This window comes from Phycodurus eques, chromosome 7 (assembly GCF_024500275.1).
Source record: "Phycodurus eques isolate BA_2022a chromosome 7, UOR_Pequ_1.1, whole genome shotgun sequence".
In the NCBI taxonomy this organism is placed as follows: Eukaryota; Metazoa; Chordata; class Actinopteri; order Syngnathiformes; family Syngnathidae; genus Phycodurus; species Phycodurus eques.
Window position 1 is genome coordinate 9,000,631 of NC_084531.1, and position 22,325 is coordinate 9,022,955.

General features: G+C 42.1%; 2 protein-coding genes across 2 annotated transcripts in view; one reads left to right on the top strand and one right to left on the bottom strand.

Moving 5' to 3' along the window:
* The first annotated feature begins 3,498 nt into the window (after nucleotides 1–3,498).
* LOC133405410 (galectin-4-like) lies at nucleotides 3,499–11,242 on the top strand. The gene is made up of 12 exons (XM_061682314.1): nucleotides 3,499–3,543; nucleotides 4,501–4,589; nucleotides 5,388–5,592; nucleotides 5,663–5,776; nucleotides 6,036–6,062; nucleotides 6,975–7,001; nucleotides 7,868–7,903; nucleotides 8,026–8,052; nucleotides 8,188–8,217; nucleotides 9,157–9,245; nucleotides 9,681–9,846; nucleotides 11,038–11,242. The coding sequence occupies exons 1-12, from the start codon at nucleotides 3,499–3,501 to the stop codon at nucleotides 11,182–11,184; spliced, it is 1,002 nt and encodes a 333-aa protein (XP_061538298.1). The 3' UTR covers nucleotides 11,185–11,242.
* LOC133405411 (tyrosine-protein kinase receptor UFO) overlaps nucleotides 11,233–22,325 on the bottom strand; it is a 36,209-nt gene continuing 25,116 nt past the window's right edge. Inside the window, exons 16-21 of the mRNA XM_061682315.1 lie at nucleotides 20,903–20,995; nucleotides 20,062–20,183; nucleotides 18,824–18,933; nucleotides 16,699–16,858; nucleotides 16,477–16,613; nucleotides 11,233–14,731 (exon numbers count right to left, since the gene is read on the bottom strand). Of these exons, the coding sequence (XP_061538299.1) occupies nucleotides 14,251–14,731; nucleotides 16,477–16,613; nucleotides 16,699–16,858; nucleotides 18,824–18,933; nucleotides 20,062–20,183; nucleotides 20,903–20,995 (1,103 nt within the window). The 3' untranslated portion in view covers nucleotides 11,233–14,250. The remainder of the gene's footprint in view (nucleotides 14,732–16,476; nucleotides 16,614–16,698; nucleotides 16,859–18,823; nucleotides 18,934–20,061; nucleotides 20,184–20,902; nucleotides 20,996–22,325) is intronic.

Sequence of the window (22,325 nt, forward strand, 5' to 3'; positions counted from 1 at the left end):
CCTTGTGAGGAGAAGCGGCTCAGAAAATGGATGGATGGATTGGTACTTGTTCAATCTACCTGAACGACGACACAACATCAAAACGACGTAAACAGAAGTAATATCAACCGTGATTAGATTTTGATCGATTAATTGATTGACTGAGATGAGATTCACTAAGCAGATTTGGAGAAGAAAGATATTCCCTATCCACGGCCTTATTGAGGACAGCTGTCTGATGTTGTCAGCAACAAGAACAATGCATGGCAAATGCACTGTCTTGTACCAGCCTAAAAAGCAAAATTTTCTCGCATAAAAAAAACATCTGATTTAAAAAAATATATATATATATATATATTTTTCAGTTGTTATTAGCTAAAGTAGCATTTTTTGTTAGTCATTTTACGTTAGCACAGCAATAGGAGTATGTTGTTTTGATAGCATGAGTTAATAATACACGAAAACTATTTTGTGATGTTTTTTTGCAATGCGTCAAGTTATCAAAACAGGCATTGCATATAAATGGCAATTTGTGTTTTTATTCTTTTATTATTAAGTCCCTGTTAGTCTGTACTTTTAACAATTTACTTAACAGAGTTGAATCATTACTTCAGCACCACCAGTCTTTTTTACAGTATCTGTACTGCTTAAGTGTGAGTACTTTTGCCTCTAAAATCCTGCTCAAGTGACTGCTGCAATTGATTCTGTGTCGTGCGTTCATGTTTTCTGCAGTCTTTATCTAAATCAATCAATCAGCTACAGGTAAATAATATGGAATTGTGCACAAAGAGATGATAAGACTTTTGTGTTTGTCTTGGGTGGGCCAAATTCCTGCACTCGAAAGGACCATGACGTTTACAGCCATAATTTTGCTGTACTTTATCGGCCATGAAAACATCATCTGTGCGTATACAAACGCATGCACACACACACACACACACACACACACACACACACACACACATACACACAAAAAAACACTCTTTTGTTCCACGTAACCACTCCTGTACTGGGTGAAAGATTAATTAGAATCTCATGTCTCTAAAGCACATATAGCATAATATACAGTGGGTACGGAAAGTATTCAGACCCCCTTAAATTTTTCACTCTTTGTTATATTGCAGCCATTTGCTAAAATCATTTAAATTCATTTTTTTCCTCATTAATATACACACAGCACCCCATATTGACAGAAAGAAAATGCAATTGTTGAAATTTTTGAAGATTTATTAAAAAAGAAAAACTGAAATATCACACAGCCATAAGTATTCAGACCCTTTGCTTAGTATTTAGTAGAAGCACTCTTTTGAGCTAATACAGCCATGAGTGTTTTGGGGAATGATGCAACAAGTTTTTCACAACTGGATTTGGGGATCCTCTGCCATTCCTCCTCGGAGATCCTCTCCAGTTCTGTCAGGTTGGATGGTGAACGTTGGTGGGCAGATAATGCTCCACTGGGTTTAAGTCAGGCCTCTGGCTGGGTTATTCAAGAACAGTCACGGTGTTGTTCTGAAGCCACTCCTTCGGTATTTTAGCTGTGTGCTTAGGGTCATTGCCCTGTTGGAAGGTGAACCTTCAGCCCAGTCTGAGGTTCTGAGCACTCTGGAGAAGGTTTTTGTCCAGGATTTGTCTGTACTTGGCCGCATTCATCTTTTCTTCGATTGCAACCAGTCGTCCTGTCCCTGCAGCTGAAAAACACCCCCGCAGCACGATGCTGCCACCACCATGCTTCACTGTTGGGACTGTATTGGACAGGTGTTGAGGAGTGCCTGGTTTTCTCCACACATACCGCTTAGAATTAAGGCCAAAAAGTTCTATCTTGGTCTCATTAGACCAGAGAATCTTATTTCGCACCATCTTGGAGTCCTTCAAATGTTTTTTTAGCAAACTCCATGCAGGTTTTCATATGTCTTGCACTGAGGAGAGCCTTCCGTCGGACCACTCTTCCATAAAGCTCCGACTGGTGGAGGGCTGCAGTGATGGTTGACTTTCTAGAACTTTCTCCCATCTCCCAACTGCATCTCTGGAGCTCAGCCACAGTGATCTTTGGGTTCTTCTTTACCTCTCTCACCAAGGCTCTTCTCCCCCGATTGCTCAGTTCGGCCAGACAGCCAGGTCTTGGAAGGGTTCTGATCGTCCCAAACATCTTCCATTTAAGGATTATGGAGGCCACCGTGCTCTTATGAACCTTAAGTGCAGCATACATTTTTTTGTAACCTTGGACAGATCTGTGCCTTGCCACAATTCTGTCTCTGAACTCTTCAGGCAGTTCCTTTGACCTCATGACCTCATTTGCTCTGACATGCACTGTGAGCTCCAAGGTCTTACATAGACAGGTGTGTGGCGTTCCTAATCAAGTCCAATCAGTATAATCAAACACAGCTGAAGGTGAAGGTGTAGAACCATCTCAAGGATGATCAGAAGAAATGGACAACACCCGAGTTAAATATATGAGCGTCACAGCAAAGGGTTATGGCTGTGATATTTCAATTTTTCTTTTTTAATAAATCTGCAAAAATGTCAACAAATCCATTTTTCTGTCAATATGGGGTGCTGTGTGTACAGTAATGAGGGGAAAAAAAACGTAAATGATTTTAGCAAATGGCTGCAAAATAAAAAAATTTAAGGAGTTCTGAATACTTTCCGTACTCACTGGATACATATAGCAAAGCATATATGGCCCACTCCATTCTTCAATCAGGAACACAGTAGTTAATTCATCAATGCAAATAGTAAATACATTTTGATTAACTCAGACTTGATTAAGGATTTCCACCAGCCCGTGTAAACTGGATGAGATACAAAAACATGGGTTGACCAAATGTTGTAAACAAAAACAAAACAACAACAAAAAAGGCAAATTTATTGCAACAAATATTACAGAACACTTGAGTTTTATCCATTCATTTTCTATACCGCTTATCTTCACTAGGGTCGCGGGCGTGCTGGAGCCTATCTCAGCTAACTTTGGGCAGGAGGCTGGGTACACCCTGAACTGGTCGCCAGCCAATTACATGGCACATATAAACAAAGAAACATTCACACTCACATTCATACCTACAGACAATTTAGAGTCTTCAATCAACCTACTGTGCATGTTTTTGAGATATGGGAGGAAACCGGAGACATAAATGAGTTTGACACCTTTGTTTCCTCATGAACCCCCCAACACCACCAAGTTGGATGCCCACAGCCACCGCTCCCTATTCACCACTTCAGGGTGTACCCCACCTCTCGCCCAAAGTTAGCTGGGATAGGCTCCAGCTCGCTTGCGACCCTAGTGAGGATAAGCGGTACGGAAAATAGATTTTTTTTCCCAACTGGATCTACAAATGAGCTGATCCATCTGTCCCTTTTAAAAATAAAAAGTGGCCTTGAGCACAAAAGTTTGCCCAGCCCTGCTTTAAAGTAAATACTGCATGTCTGTGCTCACTGCCCCTCCCTACTTCCTGGTATAAAACATCCAGCAGCGATCGACGTCCCGATCCCGCCTGCTAGTGCGTCTCAAAGACCTCCGCCATGTCCTTCCTCGCTCCTCCTGGTTACCAGCCCGTCTACGGCCCCGTAAGTAAACGTCCTCCTCTGACTTTCGATTGTCTCGTACACTGTCACACCAATTCAGTGATTTAAAATGACACTACTGACAAAAACTTTCAGGAATTTCCCAATCACCTTTTTATGCTCTCCAGTCACTTGATTCTGTCACTAACCCTAACCCTAACCCCAACCAATACCAAGTCCCAACCTGATGTCAAATGATAAAGAGGACTGTTTAAATACCTGGATGGATCAAACACTTGTTGTAAATTTTGCCATTCAGCTCCTTGTTAGAGAACAGCAAGTTATGTAAAAAGTACTGAAACATTCAACAGTTGGACATATGCATTCTAAAGTTTAGAGAAGGCCAAATTCAGTTCACCTGTCAGGGTTATAGTGCATTTTAGATTTCTCCTGAAATTTCACCTGAAATCACAATATCCCAAACGTTTTGTGAGTAGTTGTTTAATAGGACCACAGACAAGATGGATTGAATTATGAACAGTTCAAAATACCAGTCATTGTTAGCACAAAACCTTCAGGCCTCTGCTCGAAAGCCTCACCCTGAAAAATGTCAGGAAATGCGGATCAGAACAACGGAACTTTATTTGCAGTTGGTTAGAGGTATTTTAAATGGTGTCAGGTGTGTGCTGACTCTCTTTAACATGTGTGAATGTGTTTAATTCATTATGAACAGTCACATCCCCAGTTAAAAGAGAGTGTTTACACTTGTGCAAACTCATTTCCTGAGTTGTTAATTTTTGCTTACCCTCTAATAGTGGGTTCAAATAAGTTGCACAGGTCATAGGCCACAAACATCTGTTGAAAAACTTTTGAAATGATTAATCTTATTATCACAAAAACCTGGCATTTTAACAGGGGTGTGTAGACTTTTGGCATTCACTGAATATATTAGTTGTAGAAAATAAATGAAGTCAAATGGGATCATTTCCATTTTATTTGTGTATTTTAAATCCCGTGCAGACAATTCCGTATCTGGGGCCCATCTATGGAGGTCTGAGGGAGGGAGCGTCCATCTACATCCAGGGCTCGGTTCCGGACAATATCACCAGGCGAGTTCAGCGCGTTGTGTCGTCACACTGGGACAGGGTGCAGCAGCTTTTTCTTTCCACTGAAGAAAATGAAAGGCGCTTTTATCACGTGTCCCTCCTTTCTCAAAGTGTGTGTGGCTATTAGCAATCAGAGCAAACTCTTTTTGTCGCGAAGCCCCACCTTCACTGTTAGCTTACAGTGGGGGCTGTCCAAAGGCTGGCCCTGGGGTCATATGCAGCCACCTGCATATTGTAACCATACGATGAAACACGGCCCACGTCAAAGGGTTACGAAGAACGAAATGTCGCGACGCAGCCCATCCATCCATCCATTTTCTGAGCCGCTTCTCCTCACTAGGGTCGTGGGCGTGCTGGAGCCTATCCCAGCTGTCATCGGGCAGGAGGCGGGGTACACCCTGAACTGGTTGCCAGCCAATCGCAGGGCACATAGAAACAAACAACCATCCGTACTCACATTCACACCAATGAGCAATTTAGAGTTTGTTTGTTTAAATGTGCCCTGCAGTTGGCTGGCGACCAGTTCAGGGTGTACCCCGCCTCTCTTGCTGGGATAGGCTCCAGCAGGCCCGCGATCCTAGTGAGCAGAAGGGGTTTCGGGAAATGGATGGATGGATGGAAATACATTCAACTGTTTCCTGTATAGTGACCTACAAAATATTGGATGATGTTTTAACATGTTTCATATAATAAGATGAAGTGAATACATCTCTTCCTTCCATTTTTCTGTACGCGGCCCTGAGTGGCAAAGGTTTGGACATCCTCGGCTCACCCCGCTCACGCTCAACCTCTCTCCGTCAGGTTCTTCGTCAACCTGTTGTGCGGACCGTCCGAGTCCAGCGACATCGCCCTCCACTTCAACCCGCGCTTCGACGGCCGGGACAAGGTGGTCTTCAACAGCCGGCAGAATAACACCTGGGATGCGGAGGAGAAGATCCGCGACATGCCCTTCGGCAAGGGCGAGGCCTTCGAGATGGTCGCGGTGTGCTCGGCGCAGGGCTACCAGGTCCGAGCGGCTTCGGTCGGCGTGGAATCAGCGTGACCTTGTGACCTTCTATTCCCGATTGTCTCTGCAGTTCAAAATCAACGGGAAAGACTTCCACACCTTCAAGCATCGCCTCCCTTTGGCGAGAGTGTGCGGCATGCAGATTGGGGGAGACGTTTCCATCCAGACGATTAACGTCATCGGGGTAAGCCGAATAGGAATTTGTTGCTGGGAAGTCACCCACCTCAGGAAGCGCCAACACCATTTAACCGTAGACTGTGGTGTTTTTTTTAGGGTGGCGGAATGGGGGTAAGTCCAAAGAATGTTTTTTTCTAAAATGACAAAAAGCGTAAAACATTTTGGGGGTGCATTAACCTTGATTGTGTCTAACGATTATTGTCTGCCATATGGCTTCAAATGTCTGACATTAAAGTTGAAACTTTTCCCACATGCAGCAGCAGCAGGGAGGATACCCAGGAGGCAGCATGGGGGTGCGTCGCCTTTCCTTACTTGGAGTTATTATTGTCTTTGACTTCAACGTATGACGGAACATTACAGAGCCTGAGACATGACTTGGAATTTTTTTTTAATTGTGGCCACAATATGATGTAACCTTTGGACAAATTCAACATTTTGTTTTAATTTTCTTACCACAAACAGTTTTGATGTCTGCGTGATCATATGGAGCGCACCTTCACTAGAAACTGCAGTATGCAACGTACTCGACGTTAACCGCTTCTAGAGAAGGTGCGCTCCATTTGCTGACCCAATTTTGCAGGAATGATATTAAGATTATTTAATTTGTATTTTTTTTGCACACAATATACTTCTTTTTTTCCCTATGTCATGTTTGGGGCGCCGTAGAAAAGGGATTATTTGAAAGTAAACTTTGACCTTTTCCCACATGCAGCAGCAGCAGGGGGGGATACCCAGGAGGCAGCCTTTCGTTATTTGGCGTCATTATTGTCTTTTGCTTTAATACGACGGAAAATTATGGAACCCCAGACATGAAAAAACTCTTTAAAATGTGGCCACAAAATAAGTATACCGTGTGTACAAAATACTAACTTGTGGGTTTAATATCAATGTATGGGTAAGCAAATGGAGGTCACTTTCACGTGAAACTGCAATATGCAATTTCCTCCAGAAAGTGCACTCCATTTGCTTACCCTGCTGTCCAGGAATCATTTGAACACTATTTATTTGTATTTTGTGCGCACAATGCACTTACTTCATTGACACAAATTAGTATTTTGTGCGCACAAAATACATTATCTCTGTAGCTGTTGCTATCTCTGTAGTGTGGCCACACTTTAAAAAATAAATCCCCATCTCACGTCTGGGGCTGTGCAAAAAAATGATTCATAAAAATGTTCAACTTTTCCCATATGGAGCAGCAGCAGGGAGGATACCCAGGAGGCAGCATGGGTGTACGTTACATTTCTTTATTTGGTGGCTTTAATGTCAGACTTCAATATGGCAGAAAAAGACAGAGCCCCAGATATGACATGGGCAAAACCTTTTTAATTGTGGCCACAATATAAATATAACGTGTGCACAAAATGCTAACTTGTGGCCACGAAATAGCATAACCTGCGCTCATTTCCGTTTGACTATCCTCACCACAAACAACTTTTATGTATGAGTATGCAAATAGGGCGTACCTTCTCTAGAAACTGTAATACACATCATCCTCAACCTTAATATTCAGAAAGATGGTGCACTCTATTTGCTTACCCAGCGGTCTAGAATGATATTAACATTATTAATGTGTATTTTGTGAACACAATATAACTTATTTGTGGGCCTGAAATACTCATTTGTGGCCATTGGCATTTTGTGCGCATGGTGTGCCTAATATTGGGGCCACACTATAAACCTTTTTCCTCATGTCATGTTGGGGCGCCTGAGAAAAATGAGTCTTTGAAATCATATTTTCTACTTTTCCCACATGCAGCAGCAGCAGGGAGGCGGCACGGGAGGAAGGCCAGGATGTGGAGTGAGCATTTTTCATTTATTCTTCACACATTTTAAACACTTTTTAAAATGAATGGAGTCATTAAACCCCCCACCCACAGGGTGGATACCCAGGAGATTGTGGAGGGGTAAGACTAAATTTGGTTTAGTTCAGTGGTTCTCAAACTGCATGTGGTATGTTATACCACTTTCTAACTTTCTAACTACCATGGCAGCTATATTTAATTGCCATTAGATTATCAGGGAGTCATTTGAAAAATATTCACCTGTAAAGTGACATCACTGATGAATTCCGATTCTTTTGTTGTCTTTCGAGCAGGGTGGCTATCCGGGTGGAATGGGGGGCAGTATGGGGGTACGCAACTGTTTCACTACTTTTTCAATCATTTGAATGCTAGACATTTGTATGTGTACCGACATGCACTGGCCACTTCATTAGGTTCACCAACACACTGAATTCTGAATTTTTTCTGTCAGGGTGGATTCCCAGGATCAAGCCTGCCGGTGTGGACACTCATTTCACCTTATATATATATATATATATATATATATATATATATATATATATATATATATATATATATATATATATATATATATATAGTCTCACATATGTTAAATATGTTAATCTTATTGCAGGGTATGGGCGGACTGCCAATCTACAACCCTGTAAGTACTTATAATGGACAAAAGTAGTCCTGTAGTACCAATTGTTTCCATTGATGTTCCTTGTTTTTTCGTTTAGTTTTGTTTTGTTTTTAGCTTGATTTTATTGTTTGATTGTACAGTGTCGTTTGAATGACAGTCGTTATTATTATATAAGTATTGGGGCACTATGAATTAATTCATCAGTCAAGAGTCGGACTGGAGTCGTTAAGCTCAATTCTTCATTTTATCAAGACATTTTGGACAATTGCATACTTCTCAAAATTGCAGGAACAGCTTGGGGAAGTTTTTCTGTTCCCCTTTGCACAAAGGAAGGTCCGTGAAGGCCTGTTTGGATGAGTTTGGTGTGGAAGAACACGTTTGGGGTGACAAATGGACAACAGACAAACGCCAACATGTTGTCTTATTTTTGTATTTCCTGTTGGTGTCCTAATACTACCATTTGAGGATTATTCATTCATCTTCCTTTACCGCATCTCCTCACTAAGGTCGCGGGCTGCTGGAGCCTATCCCAGCTATCTTCGGGCAGGGTACACCCTGAACTGGTCGCCAGCCAATCGCAGGGCACATCGAAACAAACAACCATTCGCACTCACATTCACACCAACGGGCAATTTAGAGTGTCCAATTCATGCATGTTTTTGGGATGTGGGAGGAAACCGGAGTCCCCGGAGAAAACCACGCAGGCACGGGGAGAACATGCAAACTCCACACAGGCGGGGCCGGGATTTGAACCCCGGTCCTCAGAACTGTGACAAACAATCATTCAGCTAAGGCTAAGAATCATCATTCAAGTATCCAAATAAATAGGTATAATATGTATGTATAATACGTATGTGACGTACGTGTGTAAATAAATCCGTATGTATACGTACAGTATATGTAGTGTGTGCAGTTTCTTTGCCGGCCATCATGTCTTCATGTAATGATCCGCCCTCGCAGCCGATCCCGTACTCGGGCGTGATCCCAGGAGGAATGTTCCCCAAGAGGACCGTCGTCATCAGAGGCACGGTGCCCTACCAGGCGAGCAGGTACCGCTTCATTTTGGATTGAATTCGCTGATTCCCGACCGGTGCGCCGCTGCTCATAAGTGTGTCGCGTGAGCTCATTTGAACTACGTCAAGCAACTCAGTTGCCTTTCATTGTATGAAAAGTAATTGATGAATCGAGTTTGATTGGAAATGTATTTTTGTTCGTCTATCTATGCCAGCAGTGTATAGTGACGGACAGAAGAACGAAATGCTTTTCCACTAGATGGCAGAAGGTACAATAAACCTGTGTATCCACCTGTCAGACAACAATGATAGTTGATAGTCAACTAGTGTTCAAATCATGTTTTATTTGTAAAATAATGGTTTGGGGGCCGCACGCGATAGAAAACGAAGGGATGCCAAGGCCCGGTATTCGGGCTGCGTCTCCCTCGCTTTGTAGCATCAGTGCTCACAAATTTGCTTTGTGTGTTTTAGGTTCAGCATCAACTTCCTGGCGAGCAGATCTGGTGACATCGCCTTCCACATCAACCCGCGCGCGAGGGACGGCGTGGTGGTGCGTAACAGCATGATCGGCGGCCGCTGGGGGCAAGAGGAACGCCAGCTCGGCGCCAGCCCCTTCGAGGAGGGCCAGTACTTCGATGTGAGTATCGAGTCTTTATGGTTGTGACATCACCACAAAAATCTGACATCCTAGCATGAATGAAATCTTTTTTTTTTTTTTTAAGAGTAAAGAACAAAAGGCGGATGACAGATGGAATAAGGATCATTTTTGTCAAAAACAAAAGGTGTATCTGTTCAACTATGTAGTGCTATTTCTCAGTGAATAAATGTGTCTTTTCCAGAATATAAAATCATCATATTATGGGAATAAAGTTGTATTTTTTTTTATTTAAAAAATACAAATTACTTCCCTTTTAAACTTTGACTTTATTATCATAATATTACGGCTTTATCTTGGGAAAAATAAAACTTTTTTTTTTCATAAAATGATGGCTCTTTATACTGACAAATTTGTTCTTGTAAAGATTACTTTTTTCCACATTCCTTTTATTTAGGGGAACACATGATATATATTTTTTCAATTGGTGTTACAATTATAAGGGCGTCCTTATTAGGAAAAACAAAACAAAAAAAGTGTTTGAGAACCTCTTCTTTAGGCCAGTGTTTCCCAACCTTTATTGAGCCAAGGGACATATTTTACATGAGAAAAATCTCACTGTGCGCCACCAAATACAAATGTTACCAGTATGCAGCGGCATCACGCTATTTGCAGGGGATCGGGACTGTGAAAATGCACCAGTAATTGACGCCCACCCAAAAAGTTTTCTCACATTCTATAGCTGCCACAAGATGCGCTTTTTCTTGCAGTATATTAGACAAGACTATGGCCTGACTAGCGACTACGCTCACTTAAACACGATTCCTTGCTACCAAAATTGCCAAAGCACATATTAGATAGGGCTTTGGTCTGAGCACAAAAAAAAAAAAAAACAGCAAATAGGCAAATTTGTAAAATGATATGTGGGGGCTATTTACTGAAAGAATGACAACAATTTACTGTTCAGTTGACACAAAGCTCGTATACTTGGTAGAAGCCATGACTTGTACCTTCTGCCATCTAGTGGAAGAGAATGTAATTGTTCTGCCTGTCACTATACGACACTGGCATAAATGAAGTAACATTTGTATTACAATTTTTGGGGATGTGAAATAGTCTCATTTCATGCAACAGTGGTTGTGAATCACTGCTTTAGGTCATTTGCTTGCTTAATCAGAATAACCTGACTAGTTGTTTTTTTTCTTTTTTCTTTTGCTTCACCTTTATCTCAAGCTGTCGATCCGCTGCGGCAGCGACCGCTTCAAGGTGTTCATCAACGGGCAGCCGCTGTTCGATTTCACTCACCGCACGTGTGCCGTCAACGACATCGACAAGCTGGAGGTGGCGGGCGACGTGCAGATCTCCTACATCCACTTCTGAAAGCACACCCGGTTTGCGCCAACACCGCATGCGCGTGATATCACCATGTCAACCAGCATAACACAAATTGCTTTATTTTTCTTTGTACAAAATACTGGAGATAATTTAAGCAAACCATGACGAATAAAGGTCATTGTTTTCAGTCAACGTGTGGATGGGAGGCATCATACTGGCTCGTGAAGGCACTTCGGAAATCCAACTTATGACGTGAACGTCTCCATTCAACTGCGCTCGTAAAGACAACAATGCAGAGGACCACTTCCAAAACGATTACATTCCACCTCAGGAGCGCCCATTAGTACCTTTTCATGTACTGTACCTCGTGCTAGTTGTGCAAAGCCATTTTTTTCAATATGCTTGCTGTCCATCTTAAGATCTGTCTTTGTCCTCAATAGTAAGACAATTCAGCGCACTAGTAAAATGACTTCTTACTCGTAACATTTTTCCACTAGCGCCTTCCTCTACTTTATGACATTTCAGCAGACTAGTAGGACAAATTTGGCGTACTAATGGGACATCTATGAGGCAAAACTGGCCGCAAGTTGACATCTGCAAGAGAGTTCTACTAGTGAAGCCTTTGATGTTAACTATTAGAATTTTAGACTTTCTATCAGTACTAGTAGCACGCAGTTATGGACTGGAGCAGTTTTGCCTCACTGGTAACATGTACTGTAGTTGTCCTACCTGTGAGGACAAATAACGTACTAGTACATGGACCTTGTGCTAGAATTAAGGATATTGGAAAAAGATGGCTCTTATGAAGTCAGATTAGTTGGCCAAAAGCGGTACTAGTGGTGGGAAATGTTTTTACTGGTAAGACAGTCGTTCTACTAATGCGCTGCATTATCTTACTAGTGCGGACAAAGAGCGGACTAGTACATGGACATACTGGATGGAATTATGCTCATTTCCACAGTCAATCCAAGAAAATAAGGAAGTACTGTATGACCAATACAATATACTGTGTACAGCACATCATCCGGTATATAATGTCAGGTACGTGCATTCATGATGCCAGCTGGTGACGGGTTTTCAGCTGCTCGTAACAGACGTGGCTCGAAAAATAGTAAATGGATAGAAAGAAGAGAAAGGTCTCGTCCGTCACATGGATTTCACAAACAAAGTAAAATGAAACAAAAATATACACGCGACAGACAAACATACACGTTGATATAAAAAAGGACATTAGTGCAAAGTTGGAAAAGTAGAAAATCGTCAGCGTACAAAAGAAAGTCAATGTGCTTTTTTTTTTAAAGTCCACCTTGGAATATTGGGACCTCGGACTGTTTGGCACCTGTATGGAGCGAAGGTTTAAAGGGCCGCAGGCTGACCGAGAGTCCTGGCAGTGTTATTTCCCCATTTTGAGACTTTTGGACGAGATGCACCCTCAAGACAACAAATATCATCAGTGAGGGTGTTTCCTCGCCTGGAGGAGTTGCCGTGACGACCGGCCTCTTCACATTCACGTGCCAAAATTACCCACTGTGAAAATGTGCCACTTTTAGGGAAATAAAGAGAGCATGACAGAGAAAAAAAAGTTTTGCTTAATTTTTGTCACTGTCCAATGAAAAAGCATGTTCTTCATAATAATTTTTGGAAAAAAATGTAATCTCCAAATTTGAGATTTTGTTTTTGTTTCTGATAAACAAACACAAAATGGACATAGATGCTTTTCATTGCAGAGTGACCACATTGGAATGCCATCGTACGCATGTGCACTAGCAGTTTTGGTAGTTATGTTTTTGTTGGGTTTTGGATAGAAACAAACACTAACCATGCTTTAGGCTGGACAATGAAAATACATCTTTTCATTATTTTTGTTGCCCTGGAATTTCTGTGTTTTTGTAGTTACTTGTTTTTTTTTTTGCATTTTGGATAAAACCAAAAACCATTAAGAAGAAGCATGCTTTAGGCTGGACAACCACTACATCTTGGCATGTCTTGTGTTTTGGATAAAAATCAACATTTTGGGAGATACAGTGTTCCCTCGCCACTTCGCGCTTCACGTTTCCCCTGCATGCCAAACAAGAGATGAGTTGACTCACAGGCTTTGTACATGCCTGTACTGTACGGGCACTCATACAAGGCGCATGATTGGATCCCGGTGCGACATCGACCAATGAGAGCACGAGTGGATTTATCCCGTGAGCTGATTGGCTGCGCATCATCGCGGCCTCACCCAGCATCTTCCCTTGCTGTGTCTCGCCAGTCTCGTCCACGCTGTTGACTCTCTCGCATACTGTATCTTAGTGTTGTGTTCGTGAATGAATTTACAGCGCGCTACATCAAGAAAGAGGAAGCAAACCTCCGCAAAACTGCTTCAATAACCTTCAATACGGAAGCGAAACGTGTGGTAACTCCACGTAATAAGAGAATTGTGAAAATGGAAGCTGCAATGGCATTGTGGATTGCTGATTGCAGGGAAAAGACAGTGAGTTTGGACACTAATATGATCAGGACAAAGTAAAAGTTAATTACTGTATAAGGTTTTATAATTAAAGATTTAAGTAAATACGTGTACTGTGGTAATCTTTTTCTCAAATATGTAAAGTATAAAAACTGTTTACATATTTTAAACATTCTGGTACCCACATACACATCCACGAAAATTCCTAGGGAGGGTGGGGGGAAGGGGGGGGGCAAATCCTACTTCGCGGGGGGTTCTGGTCCCCATTAACCGCGAAAAACGAGGTAACACTGTACATCCTTTTCAATGGTGTATCCTAAAATGCCTTCAGGTGTGTGTGTGTGTGGGGGGGGGGGGGGGTTGTGCAAAATGCTAAATTTATTATATTATAAGGAGAACCACAAATTATTATTATAAGGAGAACCACAAATTACGATGGACTACAATGGAAAAGACATGGCAAGATGTAGATGTTGGGATGTCTTTTCCAAATTTTGTGAGTTACTTGTTTTTGCTGTGTTTTGGATAAAAATAAAATGAAGATACATGCTTTTCATTGGGGAATATATGGAATGCCTTCAGGTGTGTGTACAAACTGTGCTCGAAAAGGCACACAAAATAATAAGAAGGTTAGATTCCGTGTGGTCCAATTGTGCCCATCACTGCCAGGGAACCTTATGGGTCACCTCACGCTCATCCAGCAGCTCCGTGGCAGGCGTGGACGCCCGCGTGATGTCGGGCGTGTGCGCCTGGGTGACATCGGGCGTGGAATGTCGGAAATAGCGCAGAGGCAGCGTGGCGGCCGAAGACGACACGGGCATGTCCAGACTCTCCAGGGAGTCGGCCAGGACTCGGCTGCTCTCGTGCTGGGGACACAGCACGTAGCGGTTGGGTGGGTGCACCTCCACCGTGGTCAACTCCAGACCCTTCAGGCCCAGAGGGGAGGACCTCCCGTTGGGGTCGCAGCCACCGACGGCTCCCAGTTCCATGGAAGAATCCTCCATGTTGACGTAAAGAATCTCGTCCGGGTCCTGAGTGTCGGGCAGGTCGTCGAGGGCCTTTTCCAGCTCGCAGCGAAGCGACTCGAAGGACGGACGATCTTTGGGACTCAGCAGCCAGCAGGAGAACATCAGAGCGTAGCTGAGGAAGAGGAAGAATGATCATTATTTTATTTGATCATTTCAACATTTTTGCGGCACAGTGGACGACTGGTTAGCACATCTGCCTCACAGTTCTGAGGACCGGGGTTCAATCCCCGGCCCCGCCTGTGTGGAGTTTGCATGTTCTCCCCGTGCCGTGCCTGCGTGGGTTTTCTCCGGGCACTCCGGTTTCCTCCCACATCCCAAAAACATGCGTGGAAGGTTAATTGAGGACTCTAAATTGCCCGTAGGTGTGAATGTTGAGTGTGAATGGTTCGTTTGTTTATATGTGCCCTGCGATTGGCTGGCGACCGGTTAAGGGTGTACCCCGCCTCTCGCCCAAAGATAGCTGGGATAGGCTCCAGCACGCCCACAACCTTTGTGAGGATAAGTGGAACAGAAGACGAATGAATGAATTTCAACATTTTCCTCAGGACACGTTCGCACTGTCATCATCATGGCCTCTATTTTTGGAGACAGCACATCTGCGGCTGGGCGCAAATGCCGGCGGATCCTGGTTTCCGTCCAATTTGACAGACTGATCTGCATCAAGTTGCGAGTTCCAGCCCAGGAGAGAGAGTGTCCTTTGAGATGCGCCTGGCAGAGTGACAATTTGGTGGCAGAAAGTTTATCTAAACTTAGGCCTGCTCAGACCACGCCTAGTGCAGGGTAGACCGCTTGTCTAATGTGAGTTTGGTGAACTTGATCAGGGCACCGATAGACAGATACCAAGCTCCACTGACATTTATCACCAGCTCATTGTGTATATCCACACAGATTCTCTGTTGGCACGCCGGAGCAGTGACAATGCTCCACTCACGCACAGATCGCTGTGATTACGCATCTACATCAAGACAGTCATTGCACCACACTTAAAGGGAACGAGAGTAGCCGCTTTGATTGGCGGCGAATTAAGTCGGCTGTAAACAAAGCCCAGTCCACAGTTCATTCACCCTCAGATCCGCCGGCCTGCACTCAAAATGACCAACACTAGTGTCACCGCCCCTGGGCGCACAGTTGCGCCACCCACCACACCGGATTTACACCGTTCAAGAAAATAGACCCCTATAAAAAATGATTTCCCCCATAATGACAAGGGAGTTGATCTACTCCAGAGGGGCCACAAGTTCGTACAATCTAGAATCTTGCCAAAACTTTTTGGACACGTCTTTCTATTAAGTTGCACAAAACTTCAGATTTCAAATCATCAGTGGACTTAACAAAGACTTGTCCAATCAATTGTTTCATGTATTTGTTTTAGCCTTTTTTGGTGTCCTTCTCAGGGCATTGAATAGATCGAGACTGTACTGTTTTGCTTGTCTTCAAAGACGTTTTGCCTTTCATTCGAGCGTGCTTCATCAGGTCATGCAACAAGGCTATCTCCACACACACCTGGAAGCTGTTGATTTGGCATTGGTGCGTACAGTATTGGACAAATTTTACGAGTACCAATACTGTAGTATCGATACCGCTACATGATACCAGTGGTATCAGTGCATCCTGAGTACAGACATGAAAATTTCAACAAAAATTTCCTTGAAATTACTCAAACTAGTTGTGACAATTGCTTTCAACACAAGAGAGTGGGAGAAATGAGTGTCAGGTGTTACTTCACACCCCTGTCCCTGCATTATGGCATTGCCAGGCTTTATTACAGCTCTACTACTACTTCTGAAGGCTGAAAATTGCCAGGCTAACTTGAAAAAAATGATTTTCTACATTGTGTGTTTGCAAACTAGTACTCACATGTTGTCCAGACAGTCTGGAGGCTGCTTGAGACGGTTTCCCTGCCTCAAATAATCATAGATCTCACTGTTTTCCACCCCGGGGTACGGCGTCTGGCCCCTGGTGGCGATCTCCCACATGGTGACGCCAAACGACCACTGAGCGACAAGAACAAGAAAAAGACGGAACGTTTTAACAAAGCGCCTGAGAACAATGTGCTGGAAGTGTGTGAGCGGAGCTGACCACGTCGCTCTTGGTGGTGTAGACTCGGTCGGCCAAGCTCTCAATGGCGATCCACTTGACAGGCATCTTTGAGATGCGTCCTTGCCGGTAGTAGTCGCCGTTGTAGATCTTCTTGGAAAGGCCGAAGTCGGCCACGCACACATTCATGTTCTCATTCAGCCTGGAACACACCATATAGGAGGTTTTTACGTTTGCTAGTCACAAAGTCATGTATTTTTCTGTGTTTGCTGAAAATCTGTTCTCTTTCTTGAACGCTTGAAGAGTCCACAAGATGGCTAATATGAAAGTTGGAATTGGTGCAAAGGAAGAATATTGTCACTTATCAACACTCCTGGGTCCTGAGGTCTTCTGGCCTTTTATTCCGGCTAAAACAAAACCTTATGGAGAGGCCACGATGGCCCCCACCTGCCAGAGGGCATCAGGACCGCAGAAACTGTTGATGTTTTTAAAAGCAGGCGCAAGACCCGTTTGGTTTAACTTTTATGGATTCCTTAATTATTTATTTCGACATGTGTTTATTATTTATTACTCATTCATTTATCTAGGATTTTTTTAAATCCTATTTTATTGTATTTCGTATTGCCCTTCAGTTTTTTTATTCTGTCCTGTTGTCTTTTTTTTTTTTTTTTTACTTTTTAAGTTTAAAACCAGTTTTTCTTCATGGGAGTCTCCACACTGGTATGTGCGTTCGGTCTGCCTGCAGGGATGTCATTCTGCAGTTTAACAGGGCCCAGCGGGAGAGACTGAAATCTTCTTATCGGGGAGGAGCTAAGATTAACCTGGGTTGTTAGTGGAAGGTATGGACAGTCTTCACCACATTTTTGGGGAAATTTATTTTTCTGGATAATATTGTAAGATGAGTTTGGAATTATATTGAAATTGTTGTGCGATCAAATTGGTATATTTATGATTCAAAGGATTTTAAACTCATTTATGTCGCGGGCCACATTTCAGATACGGTTTCCCCCAGAAGGCCGTTATGACTGTGAAACCATTTACAGTAAATGTTTCATCACGTCATCATAGTATCAGATATACACAACAAATTGATGGAGTTTGGAATGATGGATAGTTTTAAAATAAGAAGTCAATGAAAAGGATAAGAGTTTATTCAACACAATTTCTTCAATTCAAGTTACTGTAAAAAGAGGTTTGGTAACAAAACAATCCTTGTAATATCTCAATGTTTATTATTATTTATTATAAATGATGAATAAAAATTTTTGGTAGACATTTTAGCAAGAATCATGGAAGTTGATGCAAATTATTTGCTTTTTTGCGGGCCACAAAATGATGTGGTGGGCCGGATGTGGCCCCTAGACCTTGAGTTTGCCACCTGTGGTTTAAATTATTAATATAGGCAAGAAGTTAAACATATCTTAACAAACCCAAAACAAATCTAAATCTCAGCTTGGTGCTATTGGTGACAAAGCAGTAGTTAGTATAGTAATTGTGATATCCACATTTTGTCAATAGATAAAATCTGCGTGACATCTTGAAACATTCAGCTTAATTTTTAAAATACAAATACCGAGATATGCTTTATATATATATATATATATATATATATATATATAATTTTCAATTTAAAAATCATGTGACAAAATTTCATTAAACATTTTTGATGACAAATATTTTGAATAAAAACATACTACTTAATTTTAAAAATAAAAATAAGACTGACAATTGTAATTTGTTTTTACAATTTTCAATTCAAAAATCATATGACAAAATTTCTTTTAATTTTTACCATTAAAAATATTTAAAATAAGTGTGATACCTTGTAACATTCAACTTAATTTTTTAAATAATACTGCAATAACCTTGAAACAATTTAAATTTTAAAAATCATGTAAAAAATATTCATTAAACTTGCTCCCGGACCGTATTTTGGACACCCTTGCTCTAAATGAATGAGTGTGGGGTTGGTTGTCAAAATCTGTCCTGTGATTGGCTGGCGACCAGTCCACGGTGGCACCCTGCTTCACTTGTGAAAAGTCAACTGGGTTAAGCTCACCTGTGACCCCAATGAGGACCAGCATGAAAGAAATTTGATGAATAAACGCTGCTGGCCAATGGTGACCTCAGACGCAAAGTGAAAAGAGGAAGCAGATCACGTGCGTACATGCAGTTGCGCGCAGCAAGGTCTCTGTGGATGAAGTTCTTGTTGCTGAGATATTCCATTCCACGGGCGATGTCTGTCATGAAGCGCACCAACATCTGGGACGGGAGGTACTGCGCCACACCACAGAGACAAAAGGCAAAAGGTGTCATCAGAGCCATGTTTTTTTTTTAACATGACTCTGTTGTAGGCGGCACAGTGGACTCGGCACAGTGGAAGACTGGTTAGACCATCTGCCTCAACAGTTCTGAGGACCGGGGTTCAAATCCCGGCCCCGCCTGTGTGGAGTTTACTTGTTCTCCTCGTGCCTGCGTGGGGTTTCTCCGGGCACTCCAGTTTCCTCCCACATCCCAAAAACATGCATGGTAGGTTGATTGAAGACTCTAAATTGCCCGTAGGTGTGAATGTGAGTGCAATTGGTTGTTTGTTTAAATTTTCCCTGCGATTGGCTGGCAACCAGTTCAGGGTGTACCCCGCCTCCTGCCCGATGATAGCTGGGATAGGCTCCAGCACACCCTAGTGAGGAGAAGCGGTGAAGAAAATGGATGGATGACTCTGTTGTCTGCCTGACATACATGTTTTTTTTATTTTTTATTTAGCTAAAAATTCCAACAAATATGAAATATAGAATAAAATAAATAGAATAACATAAATAGAATCTAAATAATACAACAAATTGTTTATCACCTTCTGGTGTGTGCGAATTGGCCACCTGGATACACCATAACACAGTCAAGCAAACAAAAATGACTAAGCCAGGGCAACATTGTTAAGTTTTTAAAATGCTATTTTATCTAAGTTAAACATCTAATTCCATAAATTGTTGCAATAATTTGAATGCTAATAGAGCTTATGTCTGTTTCTGCAGCATTTATTGTGTCTTAACTTTTTAAAATTCTCATCTTGCGCCATGAGTCAGAGGCGTATCTCGGCAAATGACTTCACTAGCACTCTGATGAAGAGTGACACATCAGCTAATGTGATAGTAATCTCATGGGATGTAAAACAAAGCTTTCTTTCCTGCAGTGCCAAAATTAAAACTAAACTAAAAAATAATTTGTTTAAAGTTTAAAGAGCTAAATAGCAATGGGTGCAGGATGGTAGAACTTCAGGTGACAACAACAGATCTCTGAACAGAAACCAAAAAAAACAATCACACCTTTGTGCAAATTGCACGTGTTGGTGAGTTCGGTGTGGATCCGATGCATCGGAACGAACTTTGAAATTGTCCCGTCACTCACCACGGGACAGTCTCCCAGCCGTGAGTAGAGCAGGTAAGTGTGCAGGTCACCATGTTTCATGTAGGGCAGGATGACTACGGGCGAGGGGAAGCCTTCGCTCTCCACCGTCTGCAGACACACGCCTGTGTGGAGCGAGACAAGGCAGGCGCATCAACAATCAAAACATTTCAACAGTCCCTGCCTTCAGCCATGTTCGTCCATGACGAACATGCTGTGAAATTCGGAACTAAGGCCAAAACTATAACAAAAAATTTTTTTGCTTCTGTTTGCTGCACTTTTTTTTTTTTTTTTTTTTTTTTAAATGAATGACGAACAAAAAACTTCACTATGGCAAACAGTGTCAGAAGCTGAGTTGTAATGAAGCATATTGAGAGCAGCGACCTTTTATATTGAAATACATTGTATATTATTATGCAATTTTAAAAATATAAAAATACAAAATCATTGTTTTTTTCCATGATTAATATATTTTAGAATTTCTGTTAAGAATTATTTAATTTTTTTTAGTTTTTATTAACAAAAATGTAAAGAGTATACTTATTAATAGAAAAATAAAGACACTGTACATATAGTAAACAAAAAACAAAATAATCGCTCATAAATCATATTATACTGTAAAGTAAATGTGGTTTATTATTGTTATGGTTTTATTAATTGAAAAACAAGGTTAAGCAGTATAGAAAATTGATGGATGAAAAAATAATATCAATAATACTAACTCCAATTTCCTTGCCTTAAACCCTCCCCTTCTTAATTTTTATCCAACCAAATCGTAAGAAACTCACGAGACGGCAGTACGAGCGATCTTATCTGTTGACGCGCAAACGAGGCGGCGTCTCACCGAGCAGCCTCATGACGTTGGCGTGGTCAAACTCCTTCATGCAGGTGGCCTCCCGCAGGAAGTCCTCCATTTCCGAACGCGTGCAGATGGCGACTGGGAGGAAAGGGAGTGAAGAAAAGAGCACTTATTGACCTCGTTCAATTGTAAGTTTTGTGTTTTCAAACTACACTAAATAGCGAAAAGCCACAAGTAAATGACACAACCACCAAACATGTTCATAATCGCCTATATTAATAGTTTAAACTCTACTACAAACTATGAACCAAAAAAACATGTAAAGTTTTCAGACACCCTTAAATTTTTCACTCTTTGTTACATTGCAGCCATTTGTTAAAATCATATAAATTAATTCACCCCATGTTGTTTAACTGTTGAAATTTTTGCTGATTTATTAAAAAAGAAAAATGTGTGATATTTCAGTCACACAGCCACAAGTATTCAGACCCTTTGCTGTGACACTCACATATTCAACTCGGGTGCTGTCCGTTTCTTCTGATCATCCTTGAGATTGTTCTACACCTTCACTGGAGTCCAGCTGTGTTTTATTATACTGATTGGACTTAAGACCTTACAGCTCACAGTGCATGTCAGAGCAAATGAGAATCATGAGGTCAAAGGAACTGCCTGAAGAGCTCAGAGAGAGAATTGTGGCAAGGCACAGATCTGGCCAAGGTTACAAAAACATTTCTGCTGCACTTAAGCTTCTTAAGAGCACAGTGGCCTCCATAATCCTGAAATGGAAGACGTTTGGGACGACCAGAACCCTTCGTAGAGCTGGCCGTCCGGCCAAACTAGGCAATCGGGGGAGAAGAGCATTGGTGAGAGAGGTAAAGAAGAACTCAAAGATCACTGCGGCTGAGCACCAGAGATGCAGTCGGGAGAAAGTTGTAGAAAGTCAACCATCACTGCAGCCCTCCACCAGTCGGGGCTCTATGGCAAATTGGCCTGACCAAAGCCTCTCCTCAGTCTAAGGCACATGAAAGCCCGCATGGAGTTTGCTAAAAAAACACCTGATGGACTCCATGATGGTGAGAAATAAGATTCTCGTCTGACCAAGATAAACCTTTTTGGCCTTAATTCTAAGCGGTATGTGTGGAGAAAACGAGGCACTGCTCATCACCTGTCCAATACAGTTCCAACAGTGAAGCATGGTGGTGGCAGCATCATGCTGTGGGTTTGTTTTTTAGCTGCAGGGATGGGGCGACTGGAAAGATGAAGGTGGCCAAGTACAGGGATATCCTGGACAAAAACCTTCTCCAGAGTGCTCAGGACCTCAGGTTCACCTTCCAACAACTATTAGCTCAAAAGGGTGCTTCTACTAAATACTGAGCGAAGGTTCTGAATACTTATGGCTGTGTGATATTGCAGTTTTTCTTTTTGAATAAATCTGCAAAAATTTCAACAATTACGTTTCTTTTCTGTC

What these genes read in the sequence shown, in the direction of transcription:
- LOC133405410 (XM_061682314.1), top strand. Translation starts at nt 3,499, where the DNA reads ATGTCCTTCCTCGCTCCTCCTGGTTACCAGCCCGTCTACGGCCCC. An exon ending in GCTCGGCGCAGGGCTACCAG is followed by an intron (nt 5,593 to 5,662) that starts GTCCGAGCGGCT and finishes TTGTCTCTGCAG; the next exon opens with TTCAAAATCAACGGGAAAGA. An exon ending in AGGAGGGCCAGTACTTCGAT is followed by an intron (nt 9,847 to 11,037) that starts GTGAGTATCGAG and finishes CTTTATCTCAAG; the next exon opens with CTGTCGATCCGCTGCGGCAG.